Source organism: Anolis sagrei, chromosome 4, assembly GCF_037176765.1.
Source record: "Anolis sagrei isolate rAnoSag1 chromosome 4, rAnoSag1.mat, whole genome shotgun sequence".
In the NCBI taxonomy this organism is placed as follows: Eukaryota; Metazoa; Chordata; class Lepidosauria; order Squamata; family Dactyloidae; genus Anolis; species Anolis sagrei.
This window is the reverse complement of record NC_090024.1, coordinates 94,704,993-94,724,166: the sequence shown is the minus strand read 5'-3', so window position 1 is coordinate 94,724,166 and position 19,174 is coordinate 94,704,993. Positions and strand designations below refer to the sequence as shown.

At 40.0% G+C, this 19,174-nt stretch overlaps 1 protein-coding gene across 1 annotated transcript in view; it reads right to left on the bottom strand.

Annotated features, from left to right (window-relative positions):
* CDH9 (cadherin 9) overlaps positions 1-19,174 on the bottom strand; it is a 176,017-nt gene that overhangs the window by 40,297 nt on the left and 116,546 nt on the right. Inside the window, exons 5-6 of the mRNA XM_060774692.2 lie at positions 18,929-19,096; positions 1,488-1,675 (exon numbers count right to left, since the gene is read on the bottom strand). Coding sequence (XP_060630675.2) covers positions 1,488-1,675; positions 18,929-19,096 — 356 coding nt within the window. The remainder of the gene's footprint in view (positions 1-1,487; positions 1,676-18,928; positions 19,097-19,174) is intronic.

The window sequence follows — 19,174 nt, the reverse complement described above, 5'->3', positions numbered from 1 at the left end:
CTAAATGACTTGGGCCCTGGCTATCTTCATGACTGCAACACCCCCCCCCCCCCAATGAACTGGTTTAGACTCTAAGATGTGCTGGGAAGGCTCTCCTTATGGTCCCACCACCGTCACAAGTGATGGAGTTTTTGCTTTGCTTAGTCTTTCTTTGTTTTGAGGAGCTTAATTTATTTGAAGGAAATTTTCAGGTTGGAAGACATCTATACAGTAAAGATAAGGAGCTCCCACTCTCTTATGCCCTTAAAATGGTATCCTGATGACCCGACGTGGGAATCAGGACTTCATAATAGTATGAAAAAGGGCCATGCCAACAATAAGAGTCTCTATGTTGGGGTAAATGAGATCTTCTAATGCAGATCCTTATATCTGTACTTAAATAAGACAAGATGAAGTTTCAAGATAACATATGGCTCCTGGATCAGTTTCAAGATTTCCGTCTGGAGTTCTTTCTCACCCCAGGAAAAAGCCCACCCCTCTTTTTACAGTGTGCGTTGTGTTTCATTCTTGGCTGCAAACACACAGGTGCTGATAGTGCTTAATATGTTTCTTTCTTCACCTCCTTGTGCTATGGAAAGACACAGTATGGATTTGCCATCTGGCATACATTTTTTTCATTAAAGGTTATCTTCATAAAGGTAACCTCTGAGGCCATCTGTTTACTAGGTCCAGCATGAGAGAACTTGATAGCAGATGCCCTGAGCCAGCAACTCCTTGCAGGGGTTCTAGTTTGCTTGCAGAATTTCTTGGACTGCAGATGTTTCTTTATTTACTACATACATGCATGAGGGACCCAAGAATGAAGCTTCTCTAAATCATTTGTTGTTATTTAGATCCCACCAAAATAACAAATTGAGAGAAGCTTTGGAGTCTATATGCTGCTGATATGATCAGTTCATATTTGGATTGGCTCATTGTTATTCCTCTTACTCGCTGAAACAAGAGCTATAAGATCAATTTGAAATTTCCTCTGCCTTATTTTCAAGGATTTCACTGACACAGCTGTTTTGAGAAAGTTCTAGTGGATGGGAAAGTCTCATTAGCAAACCATGGGCTCTCCATATAAAATACTCATTACAAGCTGGAGTTCCTCAAAATCCTACCTCCAAAATAACATGTAATAGCTTGGCTATTTCCAGTCTCAGCAACTAAAATGGCAGAATGTAGGTGGTATGTGAGTTTATGAAGGGACCCACCTTCTTTATATCCTTAGTAAGATTTTCATGCACATCCTTCAGAAGTTATCATATAGTGTTTGAGTATATCTGCTGAGAATATTCCTTTAAGTGAAGAACTTTTTTATTTCTAAAAAATACCACAAGGCTTGAACTGTTAACCATTACCTGGCTAGAAAAGGGAAGACAGCCTAATATGGTGGCTTCTCAGTTGTTGACCCCTCTACAAAGCCTTCTCCCCCTTTCTGTCTGACAAAAAAACCTAAGCCCTATAGTACTAAGTCCAATAAAAGAGAAGGAAGAGAAATAAACCTTTTTGACAGTTATAATCCCTTCCTGTGTGCCCTTGTCAGTGATGATATCAAACACGTCCGATCCATCGCCGGCAGCAATGCTGTATTCAATCTCAGCATTTTCACCCACATCAGGGTCATTGGCTTTTATTCTTCCAAGTGAAGTCCCAAGTGGTGCAGACTCCAGCGAGGTGAACTGATATGTGCCTGGGAAATTTAAAAAAAGCATTATAAGAGACAGTGTGAGTGTCTTGGTAGTGTGTGTAAGTGTTTCATCTCTATGTCTCTGTCTTTTAAGAAAAAAATTCCAAGAGAAACATGACAGATGACTCCTTAGTTGTTTTGTGCATTACACTCTTTAAATAAAAATACCTGGACTCACCAATACATTTTTAAAAAGAGTACCTGTCAAAGAACGATGGAAGAAAATAAATGAAAAACATATTCTAATGGTTCAAAGTCTTCTTAGAACAGCTTCCTCATGCACCTCTAGGCCTTCAAATGTAAACAGTGGGATTTCTGCAATAGTTAGGACCTCAAGCATCTAGTGGCATAAATGGTTTCTCTCTGTATGTGCACATGTATTTTGGAAAGATCTAAAAATCAAGATTTGCTTTACTTTAGTTGATATAACCTTGGAAACTATGAATCTTGGGAATAGAATTGCCACTGAATTTGGCCTGAAGCAAATTTGAGCTGGCTTTGGAAGGCTCTATTCTGGTAACAGATCTGTTGGAATTTTCAAAGGAGGTTAAAAAGAATTTAAATAAGAAGAGCTGAATGACTCAGAAGTCTGGGGACTGTCTCGTTGTTTGGGGGAAGCAAAAACTCTCCATTGATCAACCAATTTTGTTGTTTAATTACTGAATATTACATAGTGCAACACAAGATGAGAACCAGTGTCAAGTAGCAGTTTGAGCTTTGGACTACAACTCTGGAGACCAGGGCTTGGATCCTGACTTAGCCATAGAAACTCGCTGGGTGATGTTGAACAAGTTATAATCTCTCAGTCTCAGAGAAAGGTAAAGACAAAACTTCTCTTAAGAAAAATCCCCTCAACACCAGTGTGAGTTAGAAATGGCTTAAAGGTACACAACAGCAACAAAAATAATAAAAGACTAGCCTTGAAAAGAAGCAATGGAAGAATTCCATTCTTTCGATGTGGGCTCTAATATGAACTTAAGCATTACAATTTTTTTCCTCCTAAATCTATAATGTTTAGGCTATAAAAACATTCTTTGTCCCAGTTATTACTAAAAGCTGAAGCTTACCTATAGTTCTCCAAACCTCTCCCCCTTTTTGTTCCCATAATAGCTCCACATATGTGAAGTGAAAACCCAATGGTTCCAGTGTTATAGAACTAGTGACATTGTATTGCTAGTCTGGATTAGTATGCAAAGGGATATTGTAGTATCATTAAGACTTACTGGGAGAAAAGTGAGTAATATAAGCTTTCACAGGATTTTATTACACAAAGGTGGCAAATGAACATTAAAACAGGAGTGTCACCTGATGATATCTATGACCTTTTCAGATGCAGTCTTCTCTGAATCATTTCCCCATTACCCCTGTTGCCAAAATTGAGTCTCATGGAACCCATCACATGATGCAGGGCAACTTCCAGCAGGGTTCCACAGGGCTCCATTTCAGCAGCATGGGGAAACAGACCCCAGAATGACTTTGAAGAAGTCGGTGTTACCTGACTCCAATTGGAGAACAAGAAGAGGGAGTGCGAAAAGGATGGGGGAAGGACAGAAAACCATGTGAGATGGGAAGCCATCCCAGAAGACGGGGAAAGACAGTAGGAAATGAAGGAGAATGGTTCCCTCCACTTTCTCCCACTTTCCCTCTACTGGTCTGATGAGGTCCTAACTATTTGATAACAGTTACGATTGTACAGTTATGTCATGCATTATGTTCTGCAGTTGGTGATGGAAGCGGTAATGTAAGTCTTAGTTTTAAAGGGTTGAGTAATCTCTAAGCATTTATGGGTGAAAGCAATTAAGGGTGAAAGCATGCAAGAGATAGGTTGCAGCTGGATGTTCCTGGATATAAGGAGCTAACCTTGGGACTGATCTTTGGGAGAAAAGTATTTGTTTTATCTTGGTGTTAGATGCCCCAGGTCAGTGAATTTTCGATGTCCTGACCTGTCTCCTGAACCTTTGGAATCCTGGAACCTTGAATCTTTGGGCTGGCTGACTACAGCATAGACTGTTGATCCCTGGACTTTGTTTATTGAACTCTTGTCATTTGACCACTGGACTGGACCTTTTTTATATATAATGTCTTTATTAAATTTCTGGTTTACATTTAAAATAGAGATGTGTAGCCAAAGGCACTAAAAGATGTGAAAGCTAAGATCTCCCCAAAAAGAAAGGTGGTAGGTGAAGAAAAAAAGAAAAAGAAAAAAAAAGACTAAGAAAAAGGGAACAGGAAGAGGAGGGGAAAAAAGTAAAAAAAAAGTAAGTATAGATTTGAGACCCATAACCAAGTAAAAATGAACTGGACCTTTTGACTACGGAGTTATGTTCAACCTGCAACAGTGTTTGCTGTTTTGTTTTATATTCTGTGGCTGAGTGCAATCTTTATGTTTTCTATTTTGGACTATTAAAACAGCCAGAAAGTAAGTGCTGTTTTAATTAAACTGTTTCTTACAAACTGGGTATTTGATTCAACTCTGCCTAAATAACAGCAGAGCCCTGGCATCATGACAAATTATATGCACAACTGGTTGCCAATCTACCATTTCTACCATTTCTCCAAGCAAACCATCTCCTGCCACCGATGGAAAAATACATCATGCCCTAGTCCCACACTTACCACATACAATATGGCGGATTCACTTTTACTCTGGCTCCTCTCCTCTTGAAGTAATTAAATATTCCTCCCTTATTTTTTAAAAAAAACTAATGCTTTGCTAAAACTGCAAAGTTGTTTTCAAAATAATTTTGGAAAACACTTACAGAGGAATGGAAGTATGGGAGTTATGTTCCTCACAGGAAGTGCAAGACCATAGATCAGCTAATCATTGCTATTCCATAAGCACGGAGAGGCATGATACTGGTTGTGATCATCCCAGTAAGTTGCCAGTATCTGTGATTGCACAAATGCCAGGGGATGGTGTCTTTGTGTGATCAAGTACAGAGGCTTAAGTCTACTTCATCAGTAGACTTCATCAGTAGTCTCTTCACTCCATGCATCAGATGAAGTAGACTTAAGCCTACAAAAGTTTATGCTAATTTTCCCCATCTCAGTTAGCCTCAAAGTGCTACAAAGTGCATGCTAGTTCCTTTTATGTTAAATGTTTTACTGATTAAAACTAGAGAAAATTCACATTGACACTGGGATCATAAGCCATTCCATAACATCCCACTTTTTTAATGCTTCACTGCTGCGTACACCTACCTGGGCCTATGCTCCACTGAGTAATACTTCACAACTTATTTCAGAATAAAATGTTTGGACACCATTCATAAAGTTTTTCCATCACCAAAGAGATCATGAGATGGCCTGTTTGGAGTACCCCCAATTTTTGAAGCCCACAAAAAAAAATGAGAAGAAGCAGGGGCATTTTTTTAGTGGTGCAGCTTCATCTCATGGGCAAAAATAATTTAGCTGTTTCTGTGCAACTGCAAAATAGTTCTTTAAAAATCTGCAGTTTGGAATTTATTTTGTGAAATGGCCATATATTGAGGGATGGGGTAACTTGCTCAGAAAATTTCTTCCACTTCTTCAGAGATTAATTTTCACATAGAAAAGTATTGTTTTTCAAAGTGCACATAAAATAATATTTCTGTGCAGAAATAGACATTTTTGTGTAGGAAGGAGAAGGCAAAAAAGCAACAGCAAAACATGTGTTTTGGAGTTCTGAGACAGACACTTCTTGTCAAAGTTTCCTCAACTCTCCAGAAACTTAAAAAAAAGGATTTGCATATGCCTAAAATAGTATCAATAGTATCCAAAAATAGTACATATATCTTATGGAAATCTTAGCTAGCTTGTGTAAAGGTTTGAAAAGAAAGACGAAAAATCCATACAACTTTTAAAAAGACTAATACAGAACTCAAGTTAAATTCCTAAGGGGATGTATCATGCTTTTGACAGAGGAAATTAATCCAATTTGGACTGTTACCAGTTGACTGCTAATAGTCAGTGGTTGGTATATCAGACTTTTAATGCATGTGGTCTATATCCCCAGGGTTTTCTTCTTTAGCAGCAGAGAAATCTTTGAGCATACAATAAAAAAATAACACCTGTAAATAAGTTTGCTAAGCCTTTGCTTTAATGTTATCGTGTTCTGTTTTGCTGAAATGCACTGAGTTTGTCAATATTTTATTTTATTTTGCTTGAAAAAAAAACCTTTCTAGAATCAGTCCCTGCCTTCTCTATAAACATTTGTAAAATATTTTTCACTCAAACATGGAGAGCTGTTTCATATAGACAAGATATGAGCAATTTCCATGGACCCAGGGCCACTTGTTGCTTTGTCTGAGAACTGCAGGACTCTTGCATTGTGCTGCATGTACTGCTGGCTTTACTATTAAAAATCAGTGGTACAGTGGCAAGGAATTTTGTTTTCATTAGAAGTGTCATTTTGCCTTTTAATGAGTTGCATGTTCCCTACTGGTTTGTTTGCAAGTAGTTTAGCATGTTTGAGAAGATCCAGGGAGTATGAATCTATTGATAAACAACCCACATAAGGAACATGCAACTGTTATGGCAGTTTTACTGGAAATGCCTCAATCGGCAGCCACAATACTGATAGCAGAAATGGGGCAAAGGTACACAATCCTATTTGTTATAGATTATATAATAGAGGATACATTCCTGAAATTTTCATGTATATATAAAATAGCAGATATTAGCCTACCCTATTGTTTTAGTGGGACAAATGTTAACAGGATTGAGAAGAGGGTGTACCGGCTTGTATAGGTGACCCTAAGTGAAACTTCGTATATCAGTTGTGTAGATATGGGGGTCATACTGTACTGGTGGTTTGTAATGATATAAAAGAGATTCTTATATCTATAGAGACCATTTCACACATCTGTGTGGATTTGTCAAGGTTCTGATACATGGAATTAATCAAGCTCTGATTTATTACAAATAGTCAGTGATTGGCATGAAGTTCTTTATAGGCTGGTATATGGCACTGTTTATATAAATGTAAGGAGAATGTAAAAATCTGTCCCAATATATAGACTTTGCTGAATTTATAATGTAGAATTACTGCAGTTTGACACTACATTATTTGCATTGACTCAATGTTCTGGACTCATGGGAGATGTAGTTTTGCAGGTCTTTAGCTTTCCCTGCCAAATAATGTGGGTGTCTCACCAAATTACAGCACCCAGGATTGCATAGCATTGAGCCAAGGCAGTATCAAGCTACGTCACTTCTACCATAGACCATTATGAACATAGTCAAAATCCACATCATTAACTGTTCAAAAGAAGTTAAGGAAATAGGTGAAGCAGTAAGTGAAGGAGGGAGCAGGCTAGTTTTCTTCTTCCCTGGAGACTAGGACAGGGAACAATGGCTTCAAATTACAAGAAAGGAGATTCCACATGAATGCTAGAAAGAAATTTCTAACTGTGAGAGGTGTTCAGCAGTGGAACTCTCTGCCCCAGAGTGTGGTGGAGGTTCCTTTGGAAGCTTTTAAACAGAGGCTGGATGGCCATCTGTTGGGAGTGCTTTGAATGTGATTTTCCTGCTTCTTGACAGGGGGTTGGATTGAATGGCCCACAAGGTCTCTTCCAGCTCCATGATTCTATCTCCTTTACTGTTCTGACTGTTGCATTCGCATAAAAAATAGACCTAAGTATTTACAGTATATTTCAGTAGCAGCTGAACCTTAAGTCTGCACTGTGGTTACTAGAAGGTTAATAGTCCTGTGGAAAAGATTGAGGTGAAAGAAAACATTTTAATTTCACTTACATCATACTGGTTTGTATTGTTGTTTTTCCTTGGAAAGTTGTTTTTGTTTTTTGTTTTTATTTAAGGAACAGACTATGAAATTATGCCTCATTGTTTTTCTCTGCATCATTAAATATGAAATATTACACTGAAATATTAAAATTATAGGATATAACAATTGACGCTGTACTGGCGGGTCTGTTCTTTTACTGTTACTTCATGAAAGTGGGTAGGGAGAACAAAATAAAAAACAGCTCTCAATAAAATAGCAGGTCAGGTCACGATATTTCTCAATCTGCAAGTATTCCTACTTCCTTTGTGCAGGTGGATTTTTAAAAAAATCAAAAAGTGGGGGTGCCTTTTATATAAAAATATTTACTTGACACATGTAGACATAATTCTGCCATCTCAGTCTTTCAAAATCCTTCTGTTTAATACAGATGTCTTGCAGTGCAGTCTTAAATATGCCCCACTGAATTCATTGGTACTTCTTGTGCATAGGAATATAGCCAAAGTATTATTGCAGTCACAAGAAGGATAAGAGACCAAAAGCAGGAAGAAATTCAAAAGTGTATTTCCTTACTTGCATTTGCACAAAAATCTAATTAAACTTGTGCTCACACAGCCAATAAACAAAGTAATCACAACTCAGGGCCTGAATTTCAATTGTCTAGAGATAACACTGAAACAACTTTAAATCAATGTTGGCAAATGAATATTGACACAAAGAAATCTGATGAAATGTTGATGTGGTAAGAAGGAACACAACTTTATTTTCCTTAAAGTATCTTCACTTAAATGAAAATAAACCATTTCATGTAAATTATGCTGTGCCAATTTCATAAAAGCACTGGACCAAGATAATAGTGTTTGGGGAAAAAATCCTTTAGGGGGAGATGTGGAGCTGTAGTTGCACTTAAGTCAGTAAGCAAGGTACGTTTACCTACTTTTATCATATTGAAGATGGGTGAGAGAGAAAGTGTAATGTCAGCATTCCACTTCTTTGGAGATTGAACAGCCCTTTGCCAGCTAACTGCAGAGATACATAAACTGTACTTCTCAGTATATATCTAGTTTGCCCAATTTTATGGCACCCGTACTTCTTGTACCTATATCTACTTGATGGCTGTAATATGCATTTGGCAGACAGCTAATCTCCAGCCACAATGCATTATGCTTTACTGCCTCTCTCTCTCTCTCTCTCTCTCTCACACACACACACACACACACACAAACACATATGTGCACATTATATTTTGTGAACTGTGTTCTTCACCCAAACTAAAAGACATTTCTATTAAAAAGATGCACAGAACTGCTAAGTTATTGACCTCATTTACTGTCAATTTCTGTTTCCTTTTTGTTCTTGTTGTTGCATTTTTAACAGAAATCTATTCCTATGCTTTAAAATAATTAAGTGAAATTTGGTTCCAGAAAATGGAATTTTCAGGTAAGGGGTGAGAGATATACTAAAGAAAATGATTTTATTTCATTCGTGTCTATAACAGGGCTATTATTCCTAGCCTCCTTTTCAATTTTCCAAATGCATAGCATGGATATGTTATGGAAATGGTCAACAATAAATTTCACAACAAGTTTGTACGTCCTTAGCATTGAACCTCTATCTGAACAGTTGGATGTAAGAATTTCCTTTTACTCACCATTTTCCACTTGCTTTCAAATGAGAGTAAAGAAGGAACTCACTCTTTTATGGGATTTACATAACCCTTAAAAGAATGTGTAGGAAAGCTGTCTTTTCAGGGCCTATATCTACACTGTCACATAATGTGTGATAGGAATCACATTAGCCTGGGATGCCCAAACCAGACCAATGTGATGTAACTTGGGATACACTTATTAATCCAGGTTTATTCTGGGTTAAACAACATTAATAAAGGTCTGGATCTTCTTCTGCATTGGTAAACACACTATGCCTCTGTTTTGGAGGCAAAATGGAAGGGTGGTACTGGCCATGCCATCCATGCTGACTGCACATTAACATGACGGGATAGCCTGTCAACAGCCCTCCCATCAATGAGGTGAGGTTTTGCCTCCCCCCCCAAATGTGGCTACAAAATGTGTCATGAACCGACATTTTAAATACCAGTTCATGTCACAGTTTGCCCCCCCCCCCCAGGAAATAATAATAAATAATAATAAACTTTATTTATACCCCACCATCATCTCCCCAATGGGGACTCGGAGCGGCTTACATGAGGCTAAGCACAGACAACAATTACATAAAATAAAACTGAAAATGCAAACAATAAACAACAACAAAGTAATTACATAAAACATATGGAAACATAGCAATATAAAATTACAATAGGCACAATCACAATGACAATGGGCAGGTTACATGCAATGGATAAAAGAGAGACTGATTAAAAACTGGTTAAGAACACAGGCGAGATAAGAAAGAAACAGATTATTTGCGGAGGAGGGCTCATTATAGTGGAGGTGGTGGAATCAAGCTTTCCCACAAGGGGGGAGGGTGTACTCTAATGACAAAAACGTTGAGGCTGAACACTAGTGTGAGGATGTAAATCTATTCATCAAATGCACAGCGGAAGAGCCAAGTTTTAAGATTCTTTTTAAAGGTTTCTAGTGTAGGGGCTTTCCTAATTTCTCCAGGTAGTTTGTTCCAGAGTCGGGGAGCCACAGACGAGCAAGCTCTCTCCCTTGTACTCACCAGGCAAGCCTGTGATACTGCCAGGGGTGAAAAAAGGGCCTCCCCAGAAGAACGGAAGGCCCGAGTTGGTTCATGGAGGGAGATACAGTTACGAAGGTAGGAGGGTCCCAAACCATTTAGGGCTTTATAGGTGATAACCTGCACCTTGAATTGGGACCGGAAAATAAACCGCAGCCAGTGGAGCTCCTTAAACAGGGGGATTGACCGCTCCCTGTAAGTTGCCCCAGTTATTAATCTGGCTGCTGAATGTTGGACAAGTTGAAATTTCCGGGCTGTCTTCAAGGGTAGCCCCATGTAGAGAGCATTATAGTAATCCAATCTAGAGGTAACTAAGGCATGAACCACCAGGGTCAAGTCAGACTTCACGAGGTAAGGTGGCAGTTGGTGAACAAGTTTTAATTGTGCAAAAGCCCTCCCCGGCACCACCGACACCTATGCATCAAGCGTCAGCACTGAGTCCAGGAGGACCCCCAAACTGCAGAACTGTGATTTCAGGGGGAGTGCAACCTCATCCAGCACAGGTTGCCACCCAATACCCTGATCAGCCGAATGACTGACCTGGAGGACCTCTGTCTTGTCAGGATTGATCCTCAGCTTGTTCTTCCTCACCCAGGTCGTCACAGCAGCCAGGCACTGGTCCAGTATCATCGGGGCTTCCTTGGAGTCAGATGGAAAAGAGTAGTGGAGTTGGGTGTCATCTGCGTAGAGATGGCACCGCACTCCAAAACTCCGGATGACCTCTCCCAGTGGTTTCATGTAGATGTTAAATAGCATGGGGGACATAATAGAACCTTGCAGGACCCCATAGGTCAATGGCCAGGCGTCCGAGCAGGAGTCCCCCAGCTTCACCAGCTGGGAACGATCCTCCAGGAAGGACCGAAACCACAGTAAAACCGTGCCCCTGAGTCCCATCCCAGCGAGCCTCCCCAGAAGGATACCATGGTCAATGATATCGAAAGCCGCTGAGATATCCAAGAGAACTAGCAGGGCCACACTCCTCCTATCCAGTTTCCTGCGGAGGTCATCCACCAAGGTGACCAAAGCTGTCTCGGTACTGTGCCCAGGCCTAAAGCCAGACTGCGAACGATCCAGAAAATCAGTGTCATCAAGGAACCCCTGGAGCTGCGAGACAACCACCCACTCCAGAACCTTCCCCAAAAAAGGGAAGTTTGAAATTGGTCTGTAGTTGTTGCATACAGTCGGGTCCACCGCCTGCTTAAGGCAGGACAGGCATTTCCCCTGGCTCAGTGAAACATTTATTATTGCGACAAACCATTCCAACAACTCTTCTCTGGCCAGTTTAACTAGCCAGGACAGACAAGGATCCAGAGTGCAAGTGGTCGCTCTCACCGTCCCAAGGATCCTCTCAATGTCATCAGGTTGAACAAGGCAGAAAGAATCCCATAAGGTTGAACAGATAGATGCCTCAGTTACCTTATCTGGCACTGCATTTAAGCTGGAGTCCAGCTCAAGGCATATCTGAGCAACTTTGCCTGCAAAGTGGTGCGCGAAATCGCTGCACCGAGTTGCCAAGTCACCAGGGAGCTCCCCAACCTCAGGAGGGCGGAGAAGCTCCCCAACAACCCGGAACAACTCCGAAGGTCTATTTGCTGCAGACACTATGCAAGCAGTCGAGAATACTTTCCTGGCTGCTCACAAAGCCACGGAATAAGCCCTAATAGTGGCTTTAGCCCGTGCCTGGTCAGACACACCCTGAGATTTCCTCCAGATGCCCTCTAGACCCCTCCTCCAGTGCTTCATCACAGCCAGCTCCTCGGTGAACCAGGGAGTCAGTGTGGTTCTGCGCAACAAGAGGGGACATTCGGGAGAAATCGTGTCAATCGCCCTAGACATCCCGCTATTATAGCAATCAACAAGGGCGTCAACAGGATCGTCAGTCTCCAAGACAGGAAGATCCTCAAGAGACCTCAGGAGTCCTTCAGGATCCATAAGCCTCCTGGGGTGGACCATCTTAATGGGTCCACCATCCCTGCGGAGGTTGGCGGGTGCAGTTAATCTTAAACTGATCAGATGATGGTCAGACCACGACAATGGAAGAATGTTTGCTCTTCCACTCTGACCATTCCACCATCCACAATAAAAAGAAAGGTCCAACATGTGTCCGGCCTGATGAGTGGGACCAGATATTGAGTCAGCCCCATGGTCATCATGGCAACCATGAAATCCTGAGCTGCGCCTGTCAATGTGGTTCCAGCATGGATGTTAAAGTCTCCCAAAACTAAAAGTTGTTGGGAGGCCAGGGCCGAATTTGAGACTAATTCTGCCAGCTCATACAGGGAAACTGCCGGGTCACGGGGTGGACGGCTCTAGCTCAGTGGTTCTCAACCTGTCAGTCCCCAGATATTTTGGGCTTCAACTCACAGAAATTCTAGCAGCTGGTAAACTAACAGGAATTTCTGGGAGTTGTAGGCCAAAACACCTGAGGACCCGCAGGTTGAGAACCACTGATCTAGCTGGATCTACAATGCCATATAATGCAGTTAGAACTGCATTGAACTACAGTTGAGTCTACAATTGGTGCAGTTCAAGTTGCATTATATTGCAGTATAGATGAGACCTCCAGCCACATTGCTAAATATGTGTAAAGTTATATTGAGTAAAAGGTGATAAAAGATTTCAGTGAGGTTGTCTTGAGATTGATATGTTTCTTTTAGAACTATTATGGACCTAAATTAATGTAGGCTGTTGATTGATAAATCTTGGGGTTTATCAATCAACAGTCAGCCATGAATGAGGAGCTGAAAGAGTCTGTAAAGCAATGATATGTTCCTTAACAGTACCCTGACATGCTTTGGATATGCACAGGGGATAGCCATTAGGTTTGCCAATTCATTTAAGTAATAGATGAGGGCAATTTTTAATCTGGACAGATTTAATCTGGTAGGTTCTAGATTAGAAGCTATAATAGCTGCTTAAGTTAGGAGATGTAACCTACTTCAACAGACATTATGCTTGCGCTGATTAACTGATAATTTTATACAGCATAAAAACTCTTATGGTTTTTTAACTTTGAATATGTCTTAATGGATTTTAACTGTGATTTTTAAATACTGTTTATACTAAATTCTGTTTTAATGTTTGCATATTTGTATAATTTAGATTGTTTTTATGTTTTCAATTCCATTATCCAGGCAGAGGTCAAAAGAGGGTGCTAGACAAAGAAGGATAGTCCAGTTTGCCTGTCTGAACGTATCTCCCTCTACAAACCACCAAGGACAGCAAGATCATCCAGGGAGGCCCTGCACTTGGTCCGACCTCCTTCGTAGTCACGACTGGTGCGGACAAGAGACAGGGCCATCTCCATGGTGGCCCCTTGGCTGTGAAAGTCTCTCCCCAATGATATTAGATCTGCTCCCTCCCTCCTGCTCTTTTGGAAAAATCTCAAATCCTGGCTTTGGGATCAAGTGTTTGTGCAATAAATGGATCAACTAGGAAAAAATGTTTTAGTGGACCGCAATGGACTGATTTGGATTATGTTTTGAACCGGCAAACTGTTTTTATAATTGTTTTCATTGTGTTAATCGTAACCATGTGTTTTAATGTATTGTTTTTGGCATCTAATGACTGAGTCCCTCTTCAGAGGTGAGAAGGATGGGATAGAAATGCTTGAAATAATAAATAAATAAATATTTTAGGGGAGGACTATTTCCCGTTTTTCTGTTATTTCCCTCAACCATGTCCCTGTCATGAAAACAACCTTCATGTATGATTTTTTTGGGGGGGAGGGGAATAACCAGCAAAAACGGGAAAAATGGTTTTCCTCCTTCAACTCCTCCTCCCCCCCCCCCCCCTGTAAAATGGACAATCTTTTTATGTCTAGCACTCCCTTTTGGTCTCCACCCAGATAATGGAACAGTATTTTTAAGCCACTGGGAGAGATAAAGTGGAATATAATAATAATAATAATAATAATAATAATAATTATTATTATTATTATTATTATTATTATTATAGGCCCATATAGATTTGCCTCTGATACAAGTAGACTACCATAAGAAAATGGTCAGAGTGTCCTCTTGATTTAATGGGTGAACTGGAGCTTAACATTCAAAAGTGTGTGACTGCAGTTTTCAATCTGAACAGTTACCATATATATGAATAAAACGTTTTCAGAGATGTAAGTTTAAGGCAAATAACCAGTAGAAGGGAGAATCATTTTCCCCACACTGAGAAATAGTCTGCTTCAAATTGTCCACCAAGGCCCCCGCCTTTTTTCAAACAGGGTTCCTGATCTCTGCATATACATTTTGCTGCATATTGTTTTTAATGAGACTTGAACATTCAGAGATTTTGGTATCCCTGAGGAAACCCAAGAGATGCTAAGAACCCATTGCATTCTTTGCATTTCCGCCTTGATGTAGTTTGTGCTCTCTTTGTGAAATTATAGCTGAACTTTATTTAGTGTGAGAATATATAGCCAGATTTGGGTTTGGCAACTTCCAAGTGATTAAGTAGTCCATCACACTTTTGCATTTCAAAGTAACTACTGAGTTAAATCATGAGTAGCGGTAGTCATTGCACTCATTAGGCAAGCATGACCTATTAAACAAACCCAAAAATACTAATACTAATACTAATGGTAGTAAGGGCAGATACGTTTTTAAAAGTTTGGGTTATAACAGTATGTTAAATGCACAATGGTGCACTGAGATTTGCGTGCACTTTGCTGCACCCTATATTGTGGGGCTGCACAGTAATAATAAAAATCATTCAGTTCTTGTGGGTTTTTTCGGGCTATATGGCCATGTTCTAGAGGCATTTCTCCTGACGTTTCGCCTGCATCTATGGCAAGCTTCCTCAGAGGTGAGGTCTGCTGGAGCTGGGAAAAAAGGGGTTTATATATCTGTGGAATGACCAGGGTGAGACAAAAGGCTTTTGTAAGTTGGGCTGGGTGTGAATCTTTTCAATATGCCCAAATTTAATACTGGTGGGGTTGGGAGAGGGACGATTGATTGTCATTTGAGAGTTGTAGTTGCTGGAATGTATAGTTCACCTACAATCAAAGAGCATTCTGAACTCCACCAAGAACAGAATTGAACCAAACGTGGCATACAGGACTCCCATGACCAACAAAAAACACTAGAAGGGTTTGGTGGCCATTGACCTTGAGTTTGGGAGTTGTAGCTCACCTACATCCCAAGAGCACAGTGGACTCAAACAATGTTGGATCTGAACCAAACTTGGCACAAGCACTCTATATGCCCAAATGCAAACACTGGTAGAGTTTGGGGAAAATAGACCTTGCCAGTTGGGAGTTGTAGTCATTGGGATTTATAGTTCACATACAATCAAAGAGCATTCTGAACCCCATCAATGATAGAATTGGGCCAAACTTTCTACACTGAATCCCCATGACTAACAGAAAATACTGTGATTTCTGATGGTCATTGGTGACCTCTCTGATACCCCCTCGCGGCCCCTCCAGGGGTCCCGACCCCCAGGTTGAGAAACGCTGTTCTAGAGTGTATTATAGGGTTTGGTCATCCTGTTCTGAGGGGATTACAGCTTGGGACTTTGAGGATTTAGGTTTGGTTGGAGTTAAGAGAACAATACATCAGTGCCTTTTAAACCTATTGGGAATTAATATTTGTATTTAAGATTAGAGGTTGATGACAGGATAGAGAATCTTTTGATTTTGTTGCACTGCCTAGAAGTTTCTCCACAGGCATGTATCCACACAATAGAATTAAATCAGTTTGAAATATGTTTAATTACCACGGCTCAATGTTGTGGAAACCTGGAAGTTGTAGTTTTATGAGGCCTTTCACTTTCTCTGGCAAAGTGTGCTGTTGCCTCACCAACCTACAACTCTTGGGATTCCATAGCATGGGAGTCATGGCAGTTAAAGTGGTGTCAAACTGCATTCATTCTACAGTGTAAATGCATTGAGATCACTCTGGAGTTTGAACTTTGACGACTTGTTTTACTGAATTATATCAAATTACCCTTCTAGGAAAGAAAATACATGACCACAAAAATCACAGAATCCCTAATGTAGTTAGTACTTGGACTCAAGGATATTTCAGTGAATATCTTTGAATACTTATTTGATTTTTGGCAGTGGAAAAAAACTGTATGGCATTCAGAGAGGTCTAGTCTACATTCAGAGAGGTCTACAATGAATGTCATTTACAGGTCTTGATCTGTTTAGTAGGGATGTGTGGTCCATAAAATGGTTCAAACGTCATTAAAAAAACTTGGGGGCACTGGCATTTCATTTCTAAAGTGTTTCTAAAATATTGTTAGTGAAAAATGTGATCCTATAATTAGAGTAACAAAATTTTGTTACTATTTTTTTAGAGTAATTGTGCATAAATTGTTATAATTGGGGAAACTGCAGGGGCTTCTTTCTCCTGCATTTTTGAAGCTATTTGGGGTTAAACTTGCTACAATGGTTGAACACATTTACCACTGTTAGCCCATCAAATTTCAGAATGTTTCACTTATTCATGGATTTTGGGAAATTTTCAAAGTTTTAGTAAACAACAGTTTTTTAAAAAAAAACTACAAGAGCTATCTCCTTGAATTTTCTATACAATGACAGGAGCTAAAAGGGGATCATTCCCCCCAACATTCAGAAATATTCATACATCTACTAATTTTAGGGATTTTTTAAAGGTTTTGAGAAAAACATTTTTTTAAAGCCACAAAAGCTATCCCATTGAATTTTTCTCATATTAACAAAGAAACCAATATTTAAAAAGTCTACATTTTCATAGAATCCTAGAGCCATCTAACCCAACCCCCTTCTTCCAGGCAGAAAGACACCATCAAAACTCTACATCCAGCCTCTAAACTAATTAGTATACTTCCCCTATAGCATGGGGGCCATCCATTTAGGGATTTCTTTCCAGCCCAGCACAGAGATTTACTTAGTAAAAGAATCTGCCAGTCCTCCTCTTTGCAGATTCAACCATTCATTGGAACTCCCACTGGCTGCTGTTGGGGAGGGACAAATCTTTCTCTCAGCTACCCCAATTGGTGCTCTCTGATACTGATGTAGTCTGGGAAATGTAGTTTAGGGTAGGGCCTTTGCATTCTGTGACATAGAGCTCCCCCTTCCCAAACCCCATTTCTCAGAGTTTTGTGCTGTCCCTAAAAAACACTGCTCTCTCTTTTTTCTGCTCCTAATGCTGAGACTCCATTAATTTAGAGAAAGGGCAAGATAAGTCACTAAGGCAGCCTTTTTGGCTTTGCTTTGCTTTTTTGCGCTGAGAGGGAAACTTACTTTAGTAGCCTTCTAAGGTTTACAAAACTAAAATAGAAAGTATGGGATAAGTTTTGATTCTTAAAATTTTGGTGTGGGCCACACCCACGTATAGACTATTGCCTCGTAAGTACAAAATTTAACAAATTTGATTCAAAATACAAGGAAACAAAAAATGCACACCTCTATTGCTTAGGTAACTTTACATTCAAGAATGGCCTAAGAAAACTGGTATAAGGCCCACTCCTGGTGAGTGAAAATAATTAATGAGTCTCCTGATTTTTCTGGAGTATTTTCAAAGTTAATTTGTAACAGACAGTTCTGTGAATGTTTTAGGGCTCATCTACATGTGCACCAAAATTCAGGGATGGTCCAGTGTGGACATGCTCTGTGCTGACCTGGATTCAGCAGAGTTATTCAGTTGCACCATCCCCAACCTGTAGTAATGGTCAGAACATTGTCTAGTTGGTCAAATCAGTCCCCGTTGGGCTATCACACTTACCTGGCCTGTTGTTTCCATCCCTGTAGCAGCTATTCAGAGAGCTCCAGCACTCCTTATTTTTGTGAGGTACTTTTGCTGACATCAGCAAAAGCTTAAGTGCAATCATGATGAAGCAGTGGAGTTATCCAGCCAGCTTCTGTGATAATGGGGACAATATAGCCTTGATTCAGTCCCTTTTCCTTGCAATGCTGAGTGCGGGAAAAATGAGATGGTGATACTGGTCCATTTCAACAGTTGATTGTTTCTCCCAAAGTACAGGTTCCTGCAGAAACTTTAGAGCATTTCCCCACTTTGTGTAATGCAGGGTAAACCCAGGTTAGCTGGTATAACTCAACATTATGGACTGGAAATCCCTGAATGTTTTCAGATCATTAAGATTTGGGTTTTGGTCCAATGGAGGATTTGCAGCTAGCATATCCATGAACCTAGTCCGCCTGTCTGTTATTGTGATGCACCTATCAATCAACACCGATTTATGGTGTTTCTATCCTAGTTTTCTTTGCAAGATTTCTTCAGATATTTACCATTGCCTGCCACTGAGGCTAAAAGTATGACTTTTTAAGGTCACCCAATAGTTCTCCATGGCTGAGCGAAAATGCAGATCCTGGTCTTCTAGATTTCTAGTCCAACAGTCAGGTTATTAAACGATACTGGCTGCTAGGTCTGTTTATGAAATATGGAAATGAATGAGGAAACAATCATTCCTTTGCATGTTCTTTTCCCAAAGGACACTTATAGAGCTCTTTGGTTTACTAGAGATCTGGGAAAATCAAAATAAGTAGAAAAAATAACTAGGGCAATAGTAAATCAAAACTGAAAAAATACATAACCAAATCTTTTACCATGTCTATTCTGTGGCATGGACTAGTTTGACTAGTTGGAATGGAAAGTTTTCAGAATTTTAGTACCTTAAAGTGTTAGGCCAAATTCTACTATTGGAGTTAACATTAAAAATTTAAAGCTTTGATTTCAAGCATTCAATTCCCATTTCTCTCTCTCTGTATTCCCACATTATGTTCAATTGCTGACACAGCAACAGAAGTATCTGCATTTATGTCCCAGATGGTGAATGTAGAACTATTGAGTTTAAAGAGGCTTTTCAAACAATTAAATGGTTCATACTCTGGGGGAATCGAGGTGGATTGTCATTGACGTCGGTTAGTGTGATGTTCACTGTGGTGGTTCCTGATAATCCGCCCATCTGGCCTCCCATATCTTTGGCCTGGATGACCACCTGGTATTGTTCTCTGTTTTCTCTGCTCATATCTGGCAAAGCAGTCTTGATGATGCCTTGTAGAAAAGAGGAGGGGGGATTTAAAACCAAACAAATAAGAGATTGGGAGGGAAAGAGATGAAAGAGAATATTAA